The sequence below is a fragment of the Pagrus major genome, chromosome 11 (genome assembly GCF_040436345.1).
Source record: "Pagrus major chromosome 11, Pma_NU_1.0".
NCBI lineage: Eukaryota > Metazoa > Chordata > Actinopteri > Spariformes > Sparidae > Pagrus > Pagrus major.
The window spans coordinates 34934519-34954509 of NC_133225.1; the positions used below are offsets into that span (position 1 = coordinate 34934519).

At 45.7% G+C, this 19991-nt stretch overlaps 1 protein-coding gene across 1 annotated transcript; it reads right to left on the reverse strand.

Annotated features, from left to right (window-relative positions):
• Window positions 1-3918: 3918 nt before the first annotated feature.
• Window positions 3919-11413, reverse strand: hmgb2b (high mobility group box 2b). Its single transcript, XM_073475958.1, has 5 exons — window positions 11272-11413; window positions 9560-9718; window positions 7797-7948; window positions 6215-6389; window positions 3919-5209 (listed from the first exon to the last, which is right to left on the reverse strand). Exons 2-5 carry the CDS (start codon window positions 9707-9709, stop codon window positions 5081-5083), a joined length of 606 nt encoding a protein of 201 aa, XP_073332059.1. The 5' UTR covers window positions 9710-9718; window positions 11272-11413; the 3' UTR covers window positions 3919-5080.
• Window positions 11414-19991: the final 8578 nt, after the last annotated feature.

Sequence of the window (19991 nt, forward strand, 5' to 3'; positions counted from 1 at the left end):
CTGGTGGTATTTACAGTACCTACAGTTTGATGGTATTGGATGGTATTTACAGTACCTACAGTCTGATGGTATTTACAGTACCTGCAGTTTGATGGTATTGGATGATATTTACAGTACCTACAGTCTGATTGTATTTACAGTACCTACAGTCTGGTGGTATTTACAGTACCTACAGTTTGATGGTATTGGATGGTATTTACAATACCTACAGTCTGGTGGTATTGGATGATATTTACAGTACCTACAGTCTGATGGTATTGGATGATATTTACAGTACCTACAGTCTGATTGTATTTACAGTACCTACAGTCTGGTGGTATTTACACTACCTACAGTTTGATGGTATTTACAGTACCTGCAGTTTGATGGTATTTACAGTACCTGCAGTCTGATGGTATTGGGTGGTATTTACAGTACCTACAGTCTGATGGTATTTACAGTACCTACAGTTTGATGGTATTTACAGTACCTACAGTTTGATGGTATTTACAGTACCTGCAGTCTGATGGTATTGGATGGTATTTACAATACCTACAGTCTGATGGTATTTACAGTACCTACAGTTTGATGGTATTTACAGTACCTGCAGTCTGATGGTATTGGGTGGTATTTACAGTACCTACAGTCTGATGGTATTTACAGTACCTACAGTTTGATGGTATTTACAGTACCTACAGTCTGATTGTATTTACAGTACCTACAGTCTGGTGGTATTTACAGTACCTACAGTTTGATGGTATTGGATGGTATTTACAGTACCTAGCCACTGGATGCCTCTGTTTCTGTAACATGCTGTGGCACCAGTATCATGCCACAGTATTTGCTGGCTAGATGCTCTGTACAGTGCAGCTGCTGCAGCACCTGACATCTGCCATAGCAGCTGAGCCTGATTCTGGCTCAAACTGGGTGAGTTGCCACCGTTTACACCACCTTCATCTGTTACCTACTCCTCCGTCCTGTTGTTTCCTCACCACAATACCACACAGACAGGCAAAGAAAAATGCAGAAGGTCAGAAAATCCAGAAGTGTCATCACTGCTGGAGTTGCCGGTCAAGCTGCCATGAGTGTGCGATTAATGTGTGGTTCTTAGATGGATTTTCATCGACATGCAGGTGTTCTGTCAGCTAATGAAGGTGTGATGATTGATGGAGACCTCTGAATTATCTGATGCACTGCAGGGACATGGAGGAGTTTAACCAGTGAAATCTGGCAGAGGTCAAACCTGAGACATTGTCAATCTTAGATAGTAAATGTTGGGCTGTTGACGAGGACTCTGCTGGTCTGACAGTCCTGAACACAGAGCCCAGCCGGCCTTCACACAGGGAGGAGATGCTGAAGGGACGTTTCCATGTGTGTTACATAAGTCCAGAGGCAGCAGCAGGCAGCCTGTTATATAACTACATGATTTATAGAGACACACAGAGATCATCTCACATTGAGGCACTGGAAACTTCCAGTGGTCACAACCATGTACTACAGTGTCAGAGCACCTGGATCTTCATTAAAGGAGAAAAGAAAAGTTGTGAACCTTAAGTTTGTCTGTAATTATTTAAAAACGGTTGGGCCATCATGTACACACACTCTATATTATCACATCCGTCATATTGTGCCACCTACTGGTCACAGACCTGTACAACAACAATGCAACCACTTTTCAAACAAAGTACTGGACGAAAAACAAACTCATACTACGCCTGTGACATCACTGAAAAATACAACTTCCTGATGTATGAAAATGTCTGGCCGACTGGTGCCAACGGTGCAGGACACACTGCAGCAACTAGAGACACTCACAGATCAGACCAGACTCTCAGATCAATACAACGGCTTCCTGTTTGTCACAGAACTGACTCTAAAGTTCTGGTGTGGAGCGCCTCGGTACTGAAACACACCTCTACACTCTCAAACTGTCCAAATATTAAACAGGACTGTGACGACTTTAACTCAGTATGTGCAGACAGGTGGCGACCCCTGGTGGTAAAAATCAAAACCTGAAGTAATCTGAATTTAATCAGGACGGCTCACTTTTCTACAAACCGAAGATGAACCATAAGGAGCATTCAAATAATCTCCTCATCGGACCTTATATGAACCAGAATCATCAAATCAAAGCTTCAGACACCTGAGTCTGTTCTCACCTGACCGCATTATAATGATTTGTTATGCTCTCCTCAGGAAACACCTGTCCTTCTCCACCTGCAGATGTCACCATCACTCAGGTAGCCAATAGGAGAGGTAGGCTGAGGGTCACTTCTCACAGGATGTTTTATTGTGAAAATCTCCCTTCAGACAGGCAACAACGACCCTCTAACCACAGCTCTGAGCAGCCTCCTCTACAATGGTTGCTTTGAACACATTCCTAACCTCCCCAGGATGAGCCACAAACTCCAGAGCTGGAGGACCAGGTGCTCCACCAGATGCTCCCGGCTCACCCTCACTACCTGTTGGGTTTAGCCAGGCCCCCGGGAAGAGCTCCAGACTTTCATAGTGTCCAAACCGTGTATTACCATCATCACGCGATGCACTGCAGCCCAAAATGACTTTTTCCCATAAGCTTCCATTGTGATAGAAGCATCTGTAAAACAGTGGATATGTCTTTTTGGGCGTCACAACCCGAGAAATGACTCATGTCACTGTCAGAATTTGATCCATTAAGTCCGATAAAATGTGGAAAATCTAGAGGAGCCACAAGATTCATTAATTTTATTTCTATTCAAGTTAACAACACGCCAAACAGGAAGTCAGCCAGCTCGGTCAGTGGAAGTCTCTGGTGCAGTCGCTCTAACAACAGAGTACATCTGGGAGGTCGAGCTTTTCTGGATCAAAACCTCAGAGAGCAGCTATCATAGGAATGAACAGGCATCCAGCTCTGCAGCTGCATCCACGTTTCTTGATATGTTCATTGTTTTACCAGGTCTGTCCTGCAGTCTCCCCCTCCATCAGACACAGTATTTCATATGAACAAAGGAAGAACTTCATGTGGTCTGATCCGAGGACGGAGGTCTGATCTGAGGACGGAGGTCTGATCTGAGGACGGAAGTCTGATCTGAATGAGGAGAACACTTTAAAACCAGTAGGAGGCAATGTGTGTGTGTGTGTGTGTGTATAGAAGAACAGACGGTGTGCGTGTGTGTGTAGAAGAACAGACGGTGTGTGTGTGTGTGTGTGTGTAGAAGAACAGACTGGGTGTGTGTGTGTGTGTGTGTAGAAGAACAGACGGTGTGTGTGTGTGTGTGTAGAAGAACAGACGGTGTGTGTGTGTGTGTGTGTGTGTGTAGAAGAACAGACGGTGTGTGTGTTTTCACTCAGTTTTTATTATAAAAGTTGACGTTTCTACTCTGACAGTGAACAGGAACAGAACAATAAACTTCAGTAAGAAAATAAAAAACAACAACATGATAATGATGGGGGGGGGGGTTCCATGGCAACACACAGGGCTGATGGAGGGAGGGGGTGGGTGCAGGGGTAACCATGGTAACAGTGAGGGGAGGAGGGGAGGGGGAGTTTACTATCCTCTGGTGTCAGACAGTTTACCATCTGATGACCTCCAAAACACACACACACACAAGCACACGTTACTGAAAGGCAACACACACACTGTGACACACTCCCTCTGGTCCTGTGTGTGTGGTTCAGAGCTCAGATCTCAATCAGGCTGAGAACAGACATCACAATCATTAAACCTGCCACTGATCAATAATGTGTCACTGTTTAAATTACGCGTCGCTGATCAATAACTTGTCACTGATCAATAACTTGTCACTGATCAATAACCTGTCACTGATCAATAACCTGTCACTGATCAATAACCTGTCACTGATCAATAACCTGTCACTGATCAATAACTTGTCACTGATCAATAACTTGTCACTGATCAATAACCTGTCACTAATCAATAACCTGTCACTGATCAATAACCTGTCACTGATCAATAACCTGTCACTGATCAATAACTTGTCACTGATCAATAACATGTCACTGATCAATAACTTGTCACTGATCAATAACTTGTCACTGATCAATAACTTGTCACTGATCAATAACCTGTCACTAATCAATAACCTGTCACTGATCAATAACCTGTCACTGATCAATAACCTGTCACTGATCAATAACTTGTCACTGATCAATAACATGTCCCAGAGCAGAGACGTGTGTTGAGGCTGAACAGAGAGATTTATAACTCTTCTGCTCCTCTGAGCTCAGCTCTGATGCTGTGTTGCTTCTGTCTGATCCTTGTGTTCTCCTGTTCTGTCTGATCCTTGTGTTCTCCTGTTCTGTTGCTTCTGTCTGATCCTTGTGTTCTCCTGTTCTGTTGCGTCTGTCTGATCCTTGTGTTCTCCTGTTCTGTTGCTTCTGTCTGATCCTTGTGTTCTCCTGTTCTGTCTGATCCTTGTGTTCTCCTGTTCTGTTGCTTCTGTCTGATCCCTGTGTTCTCCTGTTCTGTTGCATCTGTCTGATCCTTGCGTTCTCCTGTTCTGTCTGATCCCTGTGTTCTCCTGTTCTGTTGCGTCTGTCTGATCCTTGTGTTCTCCTGTTCTGTCTGATCCTTGTGTTCTCCTGTTCTGTTGCTTCTGTCTGATCCCTGTGTTCTCCTGTTCTGTTGCGTCTGTCTGATCCTTGCGTTCTCCTGTTCTGTCTGATCCCTGTGTTCTCCTGTTCTGTTGCGTCTGTCTGATCCTTGTGTTCTACTGTTCTGTTGCTTCCGTCTGATCCTTGTGTTCTCCTGTTCTGTTGCTTCTGTCTGATCCCTGTCCTTGTTCTCAGTTAAAGTTCAGTAGTGGCTGACTGACAGTCACATCTATACAGGAAGTCTTATTTTGAAAACTGACAGGAAGCTGGTTGCTGCTCCTGTGTGACTTCCTGTTTACGGTCTCATCTCTTCCATTTAAAATCCCTGTAACCACGGAGACAACACACCTGCTCCTGACTGGCTGAGCTCACCTGTCCCCTGTGATGAAGCCCCGCCCCCTGCCTCATCCTGTCCAATCAGCTGTCACAGAGCTCTGAAACACACACACCTACCTGTCTCTCTCACACACACCCAGTCTCTCTCTCATCCAGCTGCAGCTCTTCTTCTCTACTCGTCATCGTCGTCCTCGTCGTCATCGTCCTCTCCCTCATCGTCCTCCTCTTCCTCTCCTCCCTGAGCAGAGGAGCCGGGATTCCTGGCTGAGTACGTGCCGCCGCCGCGGTACGCCACCATGTCCTGTCACACACAGGAAGCAGCGTCACACACACAGGAAGCAGCTCATCATGTGACGTCATCACTTCCTGTAGTCATCAGCTCTCTGTTCATTGGTTCTTTACTGATCAATGATGACAAGAGCTGTCAATCTGTCTGTCAGTCCCCCTGTCAACCTGTCTGTCTGTCAGTCAGTCAGTCCACCTGTCTGTCTGTCAGTCAGTCAGTCAGTCCCCCTGTCAACCTGTCTGTCTGTCAGTCAGTCAGTCCACCTGTCTGTCTGTCAGTCAGTCCCCCTGTCTGTCATGCAGTCAGTCAGTCAGTCCCCCTGTCAACCTGTCTGTCTGTCAGTCAGTCAGTCCCCCTGTCAACCTGTCTGTCTGTCAGTCAGTCCCCCTGTCTGTCATGCAGTCAGTCAGTCAGTCCCCCTGTCAACCTGTCTGTCTGTCAGTCAGTCAGTCCCCCTGTCAACCTGTCTGTCTGTCAGTCAGTCCCCCTGTCTGTCAGTCAGTCAGTCAGTCAGTCAGTCAGTCCCCCTGTCAACCTGTCTGTCTGTCAGTCAGTCAGTCCCCCTGTCTGTCAGTCAGTCAGTCCCCCTGTCTGTCAGTCAGTCAGTCCCCCTGTCTGTCTGTCTGTCAGTCAGTCCCCCTGTCTGTCTGTCAGTCAGTCAGTCCCCCTGTCTGTCTGTCAGTCAGTCCACCTGTCTGTCATGCAGTCAGTCAGTCAGTCAGTCCCCCTGTCAACCTGTCTGTCTGTCAGTCAGTCAGTCCCCCTGTCAACCTGTCTGTCTGTCAGTCAGTCCCCCTGTCTGTCAGTCCCCCTGTCTGTCTGTCTGTCAGTCAGTCCCCCTGTCTGTCTGTCTGTCAGTCAGTCCCCCTGTCTGTCTGTCTGTCAGTCAGTCCCCCTGTCTGTCTGTCAGTCAGTCAGTCCCCCTGTCTGTCTGTCTGTCTGTCTGTCAGTCAGTCCCCCTGTCTGTCTGTCTGTCTGTCAGTCCCCCTGTCTGTCTGTCTGTCAGTCAGTGTGTCTCACCCGGTCGTATTTCTCTCGTAGTTTCTGGGCCTTCTCCTCGTAGGGCAGCTTCTCAGACTGGGACAGTTTGCTCCACATCTCTCCCAGCTTCTTGGCACAGTCTCCTATAGACAGGCCCGGATACTGCTGCTTCACACTGGGACGGTACTCACTGCAGAACACGAAGAACGCAGACCTGCAGACAGAGAGAGAGACAGACAGAGAGAGAGAGACAGACAGGTCAGTGCTGATAGATAAACAGCAGTGAGCCTATAAACTGATTGATGTATTGATCAGGTCAGTGCTGATAGATAAACAGCAGTGAGCCTATAAACTGATTGATGTATTGATCAGGTCAGTGCTGATAGATAAACAGCAGTGAGCCTATAAACTGATTGATGTATTGATCGGGTCAGTGCTGATAGATAAACAGCAGTGAGCTGACTGGTAGATCGTCACTGTCAGCACACGTCTGTTCATCAGGCTCGTTCAGTCGACTCCATCAGGAGTCAGATGGAACTGAAGTGTCTACAGGTCAGAGGAGACTTTCAAAATAAAACACCAGTTCAGCAGGTGAGCTCTGTGCTGCCCCCTGGTGTCAGAGATCAGCACCAGCAGCTTCAGTCACACACAAACACAATCATCAGTGTATTTTACAGTCTGGCTCGTTTCTGTTAGAACTCGACTGGTCCAATATAAACAAGTCTCAACTGCAATGTCCACGTGTGAGCAGTCAGGATCTCGTGTCTGTTCTGTCTGTGTTGTCTCTGCGTTCTGTCTGTGTTGTCTCCAGGTTCTGTCTGTCTATGTCGTCTCCAGGTTCTGTCTGTCTATGTCGTCTCCAGGTTCTGTCTGTCTATGTCGTCTCCAGGTTCTGTCCGTGTTGTCTCTACGTTCTGTCTGTTCTGTCCGTGTTGTCTCTACGTTCTGTCTGTGTTTTGTCTCTACGTTCTGTCTGTGTTTTGTCTCTACGTTCTGTCTGTGTTTTGTCTCTGCGTTCTGTCTGTGTTTTGTCTCTGCGTTCTGTCTGTGTTGTCTCCAGGTTCTGTCTGTGTTGTCTCCAGGTTCTGTCTGTGTTGTCTCCAGGTTCTGTCTGTGTTTTGTCTCTACGTTCTGTCTGTGTTGTCTCCAGGTTCTGTCTGTGTTGTCTCAGGGTTCTGTCTGTGTTGTCTCTGTTGTCTCCAGGTTCTGTCTGTGTTGTCTCCAGGTTCTGTCTGTCTGTGTCGTCTCCAGGTTCTGTCTGTGTTGTCTCTGTTGTCTCTGCGTTCTGTCTGTGTTGTCTCCAGGTTCTGTCTGTGTTGTCTCCAGGTTCTGTCTGTGTTGTCTCCAGGTTCTGTCTGTGTTGTCTCCAGGTTCTGTCTGTGTTTTGTCTCTACGTTCTGTCTGTGTTGTCTCCAGGTTCTGTCTGTGTTGTCTCTGTTGTCTCTACGTTCTGTCTGTGTTGTCTGTGTTGTCTCTGCGTTCTGTCTCTGTTGTCTCTACGTTCTGTCTCTGTTGTCTCCAGGTTCTGTCTGTGTTGTCTCTACGTTCTGTCCGTGTTGTGTCCGTGTTGTGTCCGTGTTGTCTCTGTGTTGTGTCTGTGCTGTCTGTGCTGCAGACTCACGGGGGTCTCTTGGGGGCGTTGGGGTCTTTCCTCTTGCGACCTCTCTTTCCGAAGCCTTTAGGTGGGATGTAGTCGCTCATCTCCCTGTTGTAGCGAACCTTGTCGGCCTTCGCCATGTCCTCGAAACACTTCTTATCACCGGCTGACAGAGACTGAAGACACACACACACACACACTCATCAGGACAGAGTTGCTGACACAGCTGGTGTCTGTTTCTGTGTGCTGGTTACCTGGACAGGTGGAGTTCAGAGGCTTTTAGACTGAACCAACAGTACAGTTTGTTACAATCAGCATATAAACATGTAAGAACAGACTAATGTGGTTATAATCAGATCTGTGTGTCTGAAGGTTTAGTTAGCTAGTGAACGCAGTGCTGTCAGCAGTATACACACATCATAACAATACATCTGTAATGTCAGAGGAAAGTGGCACCTGTTCCTTCACTGCTGTTATTCTCATTTTATTCATTCAGTTTTAAAACTTTTATTTGTAATATTAATGAGTTATTGTCTGCAGCAGTGACCAATCACAGAGCAGCTGTCAACAGCACTGATACTGAGCTTGTGTTGTATTTTTGCAGTGACACACAGCTTCAGCTTAATAAAAACTGTGGAGTATTCATCTGCTGATGATCCTCAGACAACAGGTCTCCCTACACCAAGTGACACAAACTCAACAATTACCACATTTAAACATCAAACCAGTCAGTAAGTCAGTCAGTCAGAAGAACTACAATGTTTCTACAATATTAACGTCATCCACACTGTAGTTAGCGTAGCACCAGACACTTCTCTGTACATATAGGAGTTTCTATAGATACACACAAAGGCCTTGGCGTTAATGTACATATTCCACAGTTATTATGGTATTTATCTGCTTATAATCTCTATAGTGAGAGATTTATATTGTAGAGAATCTCCCCCTCAGGGATCAATAAACTATTTATGATTCTGAAAACAACTATCAGACTTCACCTGCAGTGAAGTGGTCAGGTCATATATCACATATTTATATAGTGATATAAAAACTGTCATGTACCGGCTTTATTTGCATAACTAATGTATTTGATTCTACTGTATTGGTGTTATTAATAATATATATTTAAAGTTTGAATAAACTTTCTGCAATGGAATCAGAGTTCATGGTTCAATAACATCTCAGAAAATATCACCGTATCACACCATCATATAAGTATTATTATTTATCATCACCATCATTATAAGTATTATTATTTATCATCATCATTATAAGTATTATTTATCCTCATCATCATTATAAGTATTATTATTTATCCTCATCATCATTATAAGTATTATTTATCATCATCATTATAAGTATTATGACCAGTTACAGTGACGGTTGAAGGAATGAAAACATGTTTATTGTGGAACAAATACTGTATATTTCCTACAACACGATGTCCTGACAGACAGGAGACTTGATATAAACTTGATATATGGCTTCTTTTAAACGTTTATATGGTCAAAATCAATAAAGATTTATTCAATGTACACAGTGTGGAAAATGTAAACTTTAATAACATGTTAGACCTTGAACACTGTTCAGTGCTGTCAGGACGTCAGAGTTTATTGTTTATCCGTCATCACATTTTCCTTCATGTCGTCGTCACAGATCTGCCTCATAACGAGGTGTCTGACCTCACTGGACTTACCTGCTGAAGAACATGAGACACACACACCTGAAACACACTGCACTGTCAGACAGGTCACTGATCAGCCTGTCTGTCTGTCTGTCTGTCTCACCTTCCATCTCTCGGAGCACTTCTTGGAGAACTCGGCGAAGTTGACCGACTGCTCTGGGTTCTTCTTGCGGTGTTCCTCTCTACACGTCTGGACGAAGAAGGCGTACGCCGACGTCTTCCCCTTCGGCTTGTTGACGTCTTTACGCATCATACTGGCGGCCTGACGGACACACACACAGAAGACGTTTAATTCTGATATAATTGGTTCATTATAGTTAACAGTTGGTGTTACATATCATTTATTGATTTCAGTGTAAAAATCTAATAATCTCTAACAACATGATTTGATATTTTAATCAATTATTCAACCAACAGTTAAGTTAGTCTATATTTGTTGGACTAACTGATCGTCTTCATCATTGATCACAGCGTCAGTCATCTTAAAGATCAATCTGTCTCCATCATCTCATCATCACGTACAACAAAGAGATGCAGAAAACCTTCACATCACGTTACAGTCAACACAGATCTCTTTATTCAAACATGTATTAGACAGTGAGCGGATGATAGATGGCTGATTGATTACCAATAACATCACAGTTGAACTCGACACCACAGAGAAATCAAAGGATGAATAAAATTGAATGTAAGTGTTGTCACAGAAAAATTAAAATCATGATTCAGATTGAATCTTAATCTTTATTTGGGTGAAGTCATGTACAGTCAACTCAACACTGACGGATTTAAACACATTTGGGTGGAATGACCCTTTAACCTGTGAGTCTCATATTGTTCATAATTCATATTAAACCTTGTTAAATTGTTAAAATGTGTTTATTAACGTGATAAGTGAACTGGGCTCCGCAGCCTCCTCCGCCCGCACTGAGGCAGGTCTCCGGTTCTGATCCGTTAGACGGGGGAATGGCGGCCCGAGCAGCAAACTGAGGCCGACACTGAATAACAAAGAGAACAAAGTGAGGATCCATTTTCTCCGCCGGAGAGCGAGAAGGCCGCCCGACCCTCCCCGCAGCCCGGCTCCGTGTGCTCCTGCGCCGGGACATCGCGCCGGAGCCCGGTCCCGGCTCCCCGGCTGTGGCTGGAGCCGTGTGGGCCGTGGAGGTGAACGAAGACTGCAGCTAGCAGCGTCTTCTCCGGACTTCTGCTGCTGCTGCAGTTAGCCTAGCCGTGCTAACAGGCTAGCTCCACAGAACAATGGGCCACCATTTGCTTCCCGCCCTCTGCGGAGCTAGCCGCCCCATCCCCCTCCGCTAGCGGCAGGCTAACGCAGCAGCAGGCGGACAAAGTGTCTCTAAAGCACGGACCCGTTATTAAACACGGTGTGCGGCTCCACGTCGACCCGCGGAGGCTTTATTTTGACCACGGAGCCGTTTTTATAGCAAACGGCCGCGTCTGCAATGGAAACATGGAGTCAGTACAACAGCTACGCATTTTCAACGACGGGCTCCGGTTATGCTCTGGAGGGGGCAGCGCTGTATGGACGGGACACGACTATTTCCTGGCATTCATGCTCCATAATGGGCGTTTCGTGTTTACAACAACACGTCCGAACCGTCCCGGACTGCACACACAGACCTCTGAGCGGACCTCACAGCCGCCACACTGAGACCCTTTCAGCGGCCATTTTATTCGTTTTTCCAGCCTCATCGTCGGACCTTTTACTGGAGGATTCTGCGGTCAGCCGGTCAATCAGAGGCAGCTCGTCAGTGAAATGTGCGCTGGGTGCTGCGGAAAGAGAAGGGCGGAGGTACTCACTCGTCAGGAGGGCCGGCTGCGGACTGGAGCGGACTTTGGGTCGGGTTCAGGGTTTTCAGATTCAGGTGTTCTGTTGTTGTTTGGGGGCTGAAGCAGCGACTGGAGACGTTGGTTCACTTTCAAACTGGGTCGAGCTGGAGCCCGGCACCGCCCCCCAGCAACGCCCCCGTTGGTCATTCCTATTCAGAGGGCGGGAACTCGGCCGGCCGAGCTGGGCGGAGCTCGTCTGAATGCTCGGCTGTGATTGGCTCACGTTGCCGCAAGTCAAAGCTGGTTGCGGCAGGGCCCCGCCTCCCCAGCGACGCGAGCAGGGCGGGAAATCTACTCACAACAGGGCGGAGCTAGCTGGTGTCCCTGCGTCTGATTGGCCAGAGCTGGTGTCTGTCAGATGAAGCAGCCAGTGTGTGACGAGGTGGAGGAGGGGCGGGAGACAGCGGCAGAGGGAGGGTATATAAGGCAGAGTCGGGTTGTTTGCGACCGCGGTGGTGTCAGAGTGAGTCGGTTCTGGTGGTGAGCAGCCAGTGGACCCAAAGCTACAGAGGAGCTCTACCCAGAGACAACTAACACACCATCACACACACACTCAGCTCCAACACAGTGTCTCATGTCCCCCACATGAAGAGCATCACTCAGGGAGTCCTCACACCCTCAGAGACATCTCTGTCCTGCCCCGGTTCTGACCCGACTCCAAACAAAGATGGCCACTGAAATGACAAACACTCTGATTGTAGCGTGTATGAAAACAGAAAATCAGGCAAAGTAACAATAATGATTAATATTCTGTAATTAAATAAATCATGTTGATTTCATGTGTCTCCATATAGAGTTAGTGTGTAACACCAGAGCAGGAGGTCCACTCTGCTGCAGGAGGTCCACTCTGCTGCTGCAGGAGGTCCACTCTGCTGCTGGAGGTCCACTCTGCTGCAGGAGGTCCACTCTGCTGCAGGAGGTCCACTCTGCTGCTGCAGGAGGTCCACTCTGCTGCAGGAGGTCCACGCTGCTGCAGGAGGTCCACTCTGCTGCAGGAGGTCCACTCTGCTGCAGGAGGTCCACTCTGCTGCAGGAGGTCCACTCTGCTGCAGGAGGTCCATTCTGCTGCAGGAGGTCCACTCTGCTGCAGGAGGTCCACTCTGCTGCAGGAGGTCCACTCTGCTGCAGGAGGTCCACCCTGCTGCAGGAGGTCCACGCTGCTGCAGGAGGTCCACGCTGCTGCAGGAGGTCCACCCTGCTGCAGGAGGTCCACGCTGCTGCAGAAGGGTCCACCCTGCTGCAGGAGGTCCACGCTGCTGCAGAAGGGTCCACCCTGCTGCAGGAGGTCCACGCTGCTACAGAAGGGTCCACTCTGCTGCAGGAGGTCCACGCTGCTGCAGAAGGGTCCACTCTGCTGCAGAAGGGTCCACCCTGCTGCAGGAGGTCCACGCTGCTGCAGAAGGGTCCACCCTGCTGCAGGAGGTCCACGCTGCTGCAGAAGGGTCCACTCTGCTGCAGAAGGGTCCACCCTGCTGCAGGAGGTCCACGCTGCTGCAGAAGGGTCCATTCTGCTGCAGGAGGTCCACGCTGCTGCAGAAGGGTCCACTCTGCTGCAGGGGGTCCACTCTGCTGCAGGAGGTCCACCCTGCTGCAGAAGGGTCCACTCTGCTGCAGAAGGGTCCACCCTGCTGCAGGGGGTCCACCCTGCTGCAGGAGGTCCACGCTGCTGCAGAAGGGTCCACTCTGCTGCAGGTGGTCCACTCTGCTGCAGGTGGTCCACTCTGCTGCAGGAGGTCCACCCTGCTGCAGGAGGTCCACTCTGCTGCAGGAGGTCCACTCTGCTGCAGGAGGTCCACTCTGCTGCAGGAGGTCCACCCTGCTGCAGTCTGTAGTTTAAAGGAGCAGTCTGTAGTTTAAAGGAGCAGTCTGTAGATTAAAGAAGCAATCTGTAGTTTAAAGGAGCAGTCTGTAGTTTAAAGGAGCAGTCTGTAGATAGACAGAAAACATGAAAAATACCTGATAGTGTCATCAGCCAACTAACAGGTGATAAGGTGAAGATGAATGTTAACTTTAGTCACATAAAGTGAGTAATACATGTTTAGCCTAACGTTGCTGGCTCTCTCTACCTGCTATGTTATGTAACTTTTGCCTCGCTTCCTAACACATCGATGGCAGGTGAGCAGTTAGGACAGTATATCTAAGACATGGACCGACAGGCTCGGAGAACTCCTGCCAGCAGAGACTCAAAGGGCCCGGTACTGTTGGCAGTAAACATGCAGTCAAAGCCACCCGGCGGGTTGAAATGGGATGGCTCCACTTTGATAACGGCACTTATCACCAGATCAGAACAAGAACTGGAGGTGGAACACGACACCTGTAGGTCCAGAAATCAGTAACTATGGGGGAGCTGCTGGAGACGGGCCAGGGCTTGTTTTTTCCAAAGGACCAGTGGAAGACTTGGAGTCTGATGTTCCCCTGAAGTCACAGTGAGCCGTCCTTCAGTGCTGATGTTTTTGTGAAGTCCATACGTTCAGTGACACCTGAACAACATTATATATGATTCAGACATTAATCTCACTTTGCTTACTCAATGAGACGGCATTAAATTAAATATGGTATTAAACAGGCCAGATGCTGCACAGATCATTCTTTGTGGGTCCGACCCAAATAATCTCAGTCTTACAGCCGTGTTGTTTCTCTGTTTAACACGAGAATGAATCACTTCCTTTATGGTTGGTGTGATGAGCATTGTATATCACACCTGTCTCATAGGCTGCAGCCTCCCTACCTGTGGTCTTATCAGCATGTGTACTGAACATTCACTGCTGTGCTCAGTGATGTTTGAGGATAAATCTATTGCCTGAACTCAAAGTCAAATCCATGAGCAACATAAAGCCTGCAACCATGTATCTGCTGGATCAGGGTGATGGAGGTCATGAGACGTAAATACATCTCCACTTCTCTCTCCACTAATGTGCATCGATCACAACGAGTTCAGAAACACTTGTTGTGAACACTTCATGGCTGTATGAGCCTATAAGCTGCTGATCTGCTGATTTCTTCATAGACTTGGACAATACAGAGACGATCCTGAGGAACAAAACCAGGAGACGTCATCACTGGACTGGAACTGATCACTGAGTGGATCATCCAGAGAACCTTAACCCATCCTCTGGTTCAGATCCAGCACCCAGCGGCTCAATGCAGGAAACCCATGAAGAAGTAAGACCCAGTCTGTGATAGACAGTGTGAGACCTGTGTTCAATCAATACTTTTAAAATTCAAACAAAAATTGATCTATCAAAATGTCAAATACAAACAAATCAACGAGCCGTCAGATCTGAAGACGACTGTTTGATGACAGACCTTCTCCTGTTACCATCCAGACGTCTCTGGAGGACTTGAAGAACACTTTGGACCTGTTTGTGGTGGTGATGGTGATAATCAGGACTCCACATGACTTCAGTATGCAGGTTTAGTGTAGAACTAAGTGATCACTGCCAGTATCGATTCATTCAAAGAGTTTATCTTCTTCATTATTCTGTTTTTAAAGTGTGCAAAGACTGTGATCCCGAGTTCTGTCACACCAGGCTGATGTTTCTAGATGACTATATTTCATGTTTTGTGATATAAAACAGAGCAGCAGTGGATCTAGAACCACAGTGATCATCATGCTAACTGAAGTACTGACTGTCAAAGTCGTTGATTCATTTTCTGTTCACCAATTGATTAATCGATCAATAATCACAGCTAATTACCTTTTTGAAAAGTCTTGCAGCACTTGATACTGAATGACGGACCTGTATCATCAGGCAGTCTTCCAGCACCATCAGACCCATTTGATACAGAACTGATGTCCTTCATGTCTTCATGGAACCAAAAGTACTGAATGCTAATGTAATGGACTTCACAGATGAGAAGGCTGTGGACAGTGATGGTGTGTCAACAGAGGTACACTCTGTGTTCTGGGAACATTTCTTGGATCAGTGTGAGGGGGAAGATGAACGAGGACCCAGACTACGACCGGACTATATTGAGAAGGAGTGGTTGAAAGGAAACCAACCAGACTGTCACCAGCTTCTGTTGTCGAGGAGCTCAGTGGATGAAGAACTCTTGATGATGTCATTTGCCAGATTTCTTTCAGAGAACGAGCGCACATCGCTTGAAGAAGCACAACAGGGCAACACTGATCAAACTGTTGAGGAGGACTAACCCGGCACCTCCTCCAGAACGGGCTCACACTGCCGGCCCTCTGAAGACAACTCGCTCTTCTTCAACAGCCACAGTTCATAATTCATATTCACAATGCTGTGCCAACACTCATAACCAGAGACAGCATAATGGAGCTTTATGAATCCAAGAGGCCGACGAACAAGAAAGTGGCCCGATGATAAACCATCGACTGAAAGCCTGAATCCACAAGAGACAGCTCTTACCCACCTGCTGCAGTACGAGAGAAGCATCGACCAAAGACACCTGCAGATCTTCTTACGCCTCTGCACAGACACAATCCAACGTTTAATAGATGTGTGCTTTAAGCTGAGGCCTGTGGCACATCAGGAGCAGGTCCTGAGTTACCGTGCACCTACAGCTCACACCTACGTTTCATCAACAGTTTGACAACGTCCTGTCTGGTGATGGCTGTACAATGTTTATAATGTAGTGAATGTAAGAGATCCTACACATGTTCCTCCTCTACTGATGTTGTTCTGGCATTTGTCTGAAACAAACGGTTTCTACAGATTTACATTTATTTACATTTAAAACACTTTATTTGTTCTTTCATGTTATACAACTAAGAAAACATTTTACCACCAGGAGAGGAGATCAGATGAATTATCGCTTCATTACTTCATGACACTTCAAACTGAAATAAAAATGTAATTCCTCTTCATGTCCCACCTTGTTGTTGTTCTGTTGTGGTTTTGTTCATTTGTTTCCTGTTCATGATGTAAAGGCAGTGAAACATCTGACAACACTCTGATGCCATACAACAAGTTCAGGTGTTAATTACTGAGGAGATCATTTCTGTGCTTCACTGAATCAGTCTGGGTTACCTGAAGTTTTCCATCACAGGCTCAACCTGTCTGCTAACTACCTCCACAAACTGTGTGCAGGTGAACCAAAGAGGATCACAGGGTGGACACACATGATATTGATTTCATTTTTCTCTTTACTGCACTTTGTATGAAGTTAATTGATAAATAAAAATAATTTAAATTATTATTTTAAGCATCCTCACTTTAGTTTTAGTGCCTAAAACTCCTGTACAGTTCTGTTGGTACAAATACAATTCTGGACAAGCATCAGCTGGAAGATGCAGCTGTGACTCCACCATCAGGATGTTGTAGATGTTGCAGATTCAGTAGATGTAGCAGATGCAGATGTTGTAGATGTTGCAGATGTTGTAGATTTTGCAGATGTAGTAGATGTTGAAGATGTTGCAGATGTTGCAGATGTTGCAGATGTTGTAGATGTTGCAGATGTTGCAGATGTTGTAGATGTTGAAGATGTTGTAGATGTTGCAGATGTTGTAGATGTTGAAGATGTTGTAGATGTTGTAGATGTTGCAGATGTTGTAGCTGTTGCAGATGTTGAAGATGTTGTAGATGTTGCAGATGTTGCAGATGTTGTAGATGTTGAAGATGTTGTAGATGTTGCAGATGTAGATGTTGCAGATGTCGTAGATGTTGCAGATGTTGCAGATGTAGATGTTGCAGATGTTGCAGATGTAGATGTTGCAGATTCAGTAGATGTTGCAGATGTAGATGTTGCAGATGTTGCAGATGTTGCAGATGTAGATGTTGTAGATGTTGCAGATGTAGATGTTGTAGATGTTGCAGATGTAGATGTTGTAGATGTTGCAGATGTTGTAGATGTTGAAGATGTTGCAGATGTTGTAGATGTTGCAGATGTTGCAGATGTTGTAGCTGTTGCAGATGTTGCAGATGTTGAAGATGTTGTAGATGTTGCAGATGTTGCAGATGTTGTAGATGTTGAAGATGTTGAAGATGTTGCAGATGTAGATGTTGCAGATGTCGTAGATGTTGCAGATGTTGCAGATGTAGATGTTGCAGATGTTGCAGATGTAGATGTTGTAGATGTTGCAGATTCAGTAGATGTTGCAGATGTAGATGTTGCAGATGTTGCAGATGTTGCAGATGTAGATGTTGTAGATGTTGCAGATGTAGATGTTGTAGATGTTGCAGATGTAGATGTTGTAGATGTTGCAGATGTTGTAGATGTAGATGTTGCAGATGTTGTAGATGTTGCAGATGTTGCAGATGTTGCAGATGTAGATGTTGCAGATGTAGATGTTGTAGATGTTGCAGATATTGTAGATGTAGATGTTGTAGATGTTGCAGATGTTATAGATGTTGCAGATGTTGCAGATGTTGCAGATGTTGTAGATGTTGCAGATGTTGCAGATGTCTGTGTCACATCACTGCTGGTCCAAATGTGCAGTAACTCTGACACAACTGTACATCAGCTCTGTCCACTGGGGAAATGCACTCATCTCTCGTGTAGAGTTCTGGAACGTGAACATGATTTGGGTCGACCACTGGTACCCTGTCAGTCTTCGATGGTCTGATGACGTGTGGATCACACATGGATGGTCTCATCTGATTCGTCCTGGATAAACTGTTTATTAGAAAGTCAGAAAACAAGTGAATTGATAAGCACCTTGTTCTTCTCATGTGTCCTCAGATAAATCATGTTAAATGTTGAATCTTCTGAAGAAGTTGGGAGAAATGAAAGGAAATAAACAAAACATTGAAGAGCAGAGAGATGGATGAGTCTGACAGAGTTCACTCACTATATATTGTTTTCTAGCTGGGGTCAGTAGGGTCGTTTTCATCACAACATCTGACAACAAGTAGCTACCTCCTGTCTCATTCACCTGTCAGTGAACACCTCATATTGTCATACTGAGCGTAAACAACATGTTGCCCCCTGGCCTGGTGGGTACCAGGGAGAGGTGTGTTCATGTGTTCAGCTCGACTGCAGGATTTATTCTGCAGTGCGTCTGAAGGGTTCAAGTTCCTCCCAGCACTGTGCGCCATCTAGTGACCTGTCTGAGTACTGCGTTAACAAGCAGAGCACCATGAAACTGGCATTTAATCACTATTGAGACATAATAAAATAAAATATATAGAGAGGTGACCATCTTTAAACCACGTCTCTTTTAACCATCTTTAACTTATTCTAACCATGAATCAGACCTTGATCACAAGCTGAGCTGCAGTTTCTGACTTTTAAACCTTTTTTATTCCATGTTTTTAAAACCTGTATTGACATGTTTTTACACAAACATAGCCATTGCTAGCACTGCTAGCTGTCAAGCTAGCTTTGTTAGCATTCAGACATTGTTTTGAAAGTGTATTTTGATGTTAACTCATCGCTGGTTAGCTAGCAGCAGCTGGCTATGCTAACATTAGATATAAACAGCTATATACAGGAAGGACGTCCAGAGGTTTCTTGACTGGTTATAAACACAGATCAGTGTTGGCTGTTGATGTCGGTGCTGTCTCAATCCTGTCGGTCCTGTAGAGAGAACAACACAATTACTTATCTGACAGTAAATGCAGCTTTTCAAGGACCTTGAAATTACTTTCAATTTATTATAACACCACAACTTGAGTTACATTTTATGCAGCGACAAATATTCCTGAAAACAACCAGAAATAGTCTGTTACATCAGAATTGTGCCATTTACAGTCATTTCATATTTACCAGTTCTACTTTTTGGGAAATGTCACTTTCAGAGTAATTTACATAGTTTCATGTTCTCATTATTTTTTCTATGCATTTTGACAGTAGTGTGTACAAGCTGTACTTGCTGGACTTGTTGTTGTACACCTTGGAGTACCTGGCCTAAGAGAAAGGAGTTTTATCATCTCTGCAAAAATCATAATAATTACAGAAAACTGGATAAAGATGGAGAACCATGTGTTTACAGGACATAAAGTTACATCTGAATGTGTTTACGGGACATAAAGTTACATCTGAATGTGTTTACGGGACATAAAGTTACATCTGAATGTGTTTACGGGGCATAAAGTTACATCTGAATGTGTTTACGGGGCATAAAGTTACATCTGAATGTGTTTACGGGGCATGAAACGTTAGGGATAGGGATTGTCAGGAGCAGTCTGTGTTTCCCACATTCTGCTGTGGTCAGCTGACAGTCAGATCATGAACTGAAATGCAAAGTCTATTTTGTTTTACTAATATGCAATAGTCTCAAGCAGTAGGCTAACATGTGACCGTTCCCACTGAGCAGGCAACGTCTGTGGACGTCCAAAACAGGTTGATATCATGTCCATGGGGCCAGGCCATAATTCTGGACGTCCGCTGACAGCCAGAATTATTCGATAAACAACATATAAACGTCTATACAACGTCCAGTAAAGACGTATAAAAAACTTTCATTCTGGCTCCCCAGAGGACGTCTTTTAGACGTCTTGTATGTCCATAAATGACGTATAAAAGTCGTGATCTAGACCACTTTTTGCTCACTGGGTTAGGACCAGTACAGCATTTTCCTGGTGCAGCTAATGAGATGATGCCATTCCCTTTGGTATTGTGTCCCTGCTAAGGAGCACATTCATGCACATGAAGCAAACCAACTTGACATGAAAGAAGGACACATGACTATATGAAATGTTTCCATCAAAGACACATATTACATGAACAACAGTGGCCTGATCCATGTTGCTGTCAGCATCAAGTTACACTCACCTGTCAGA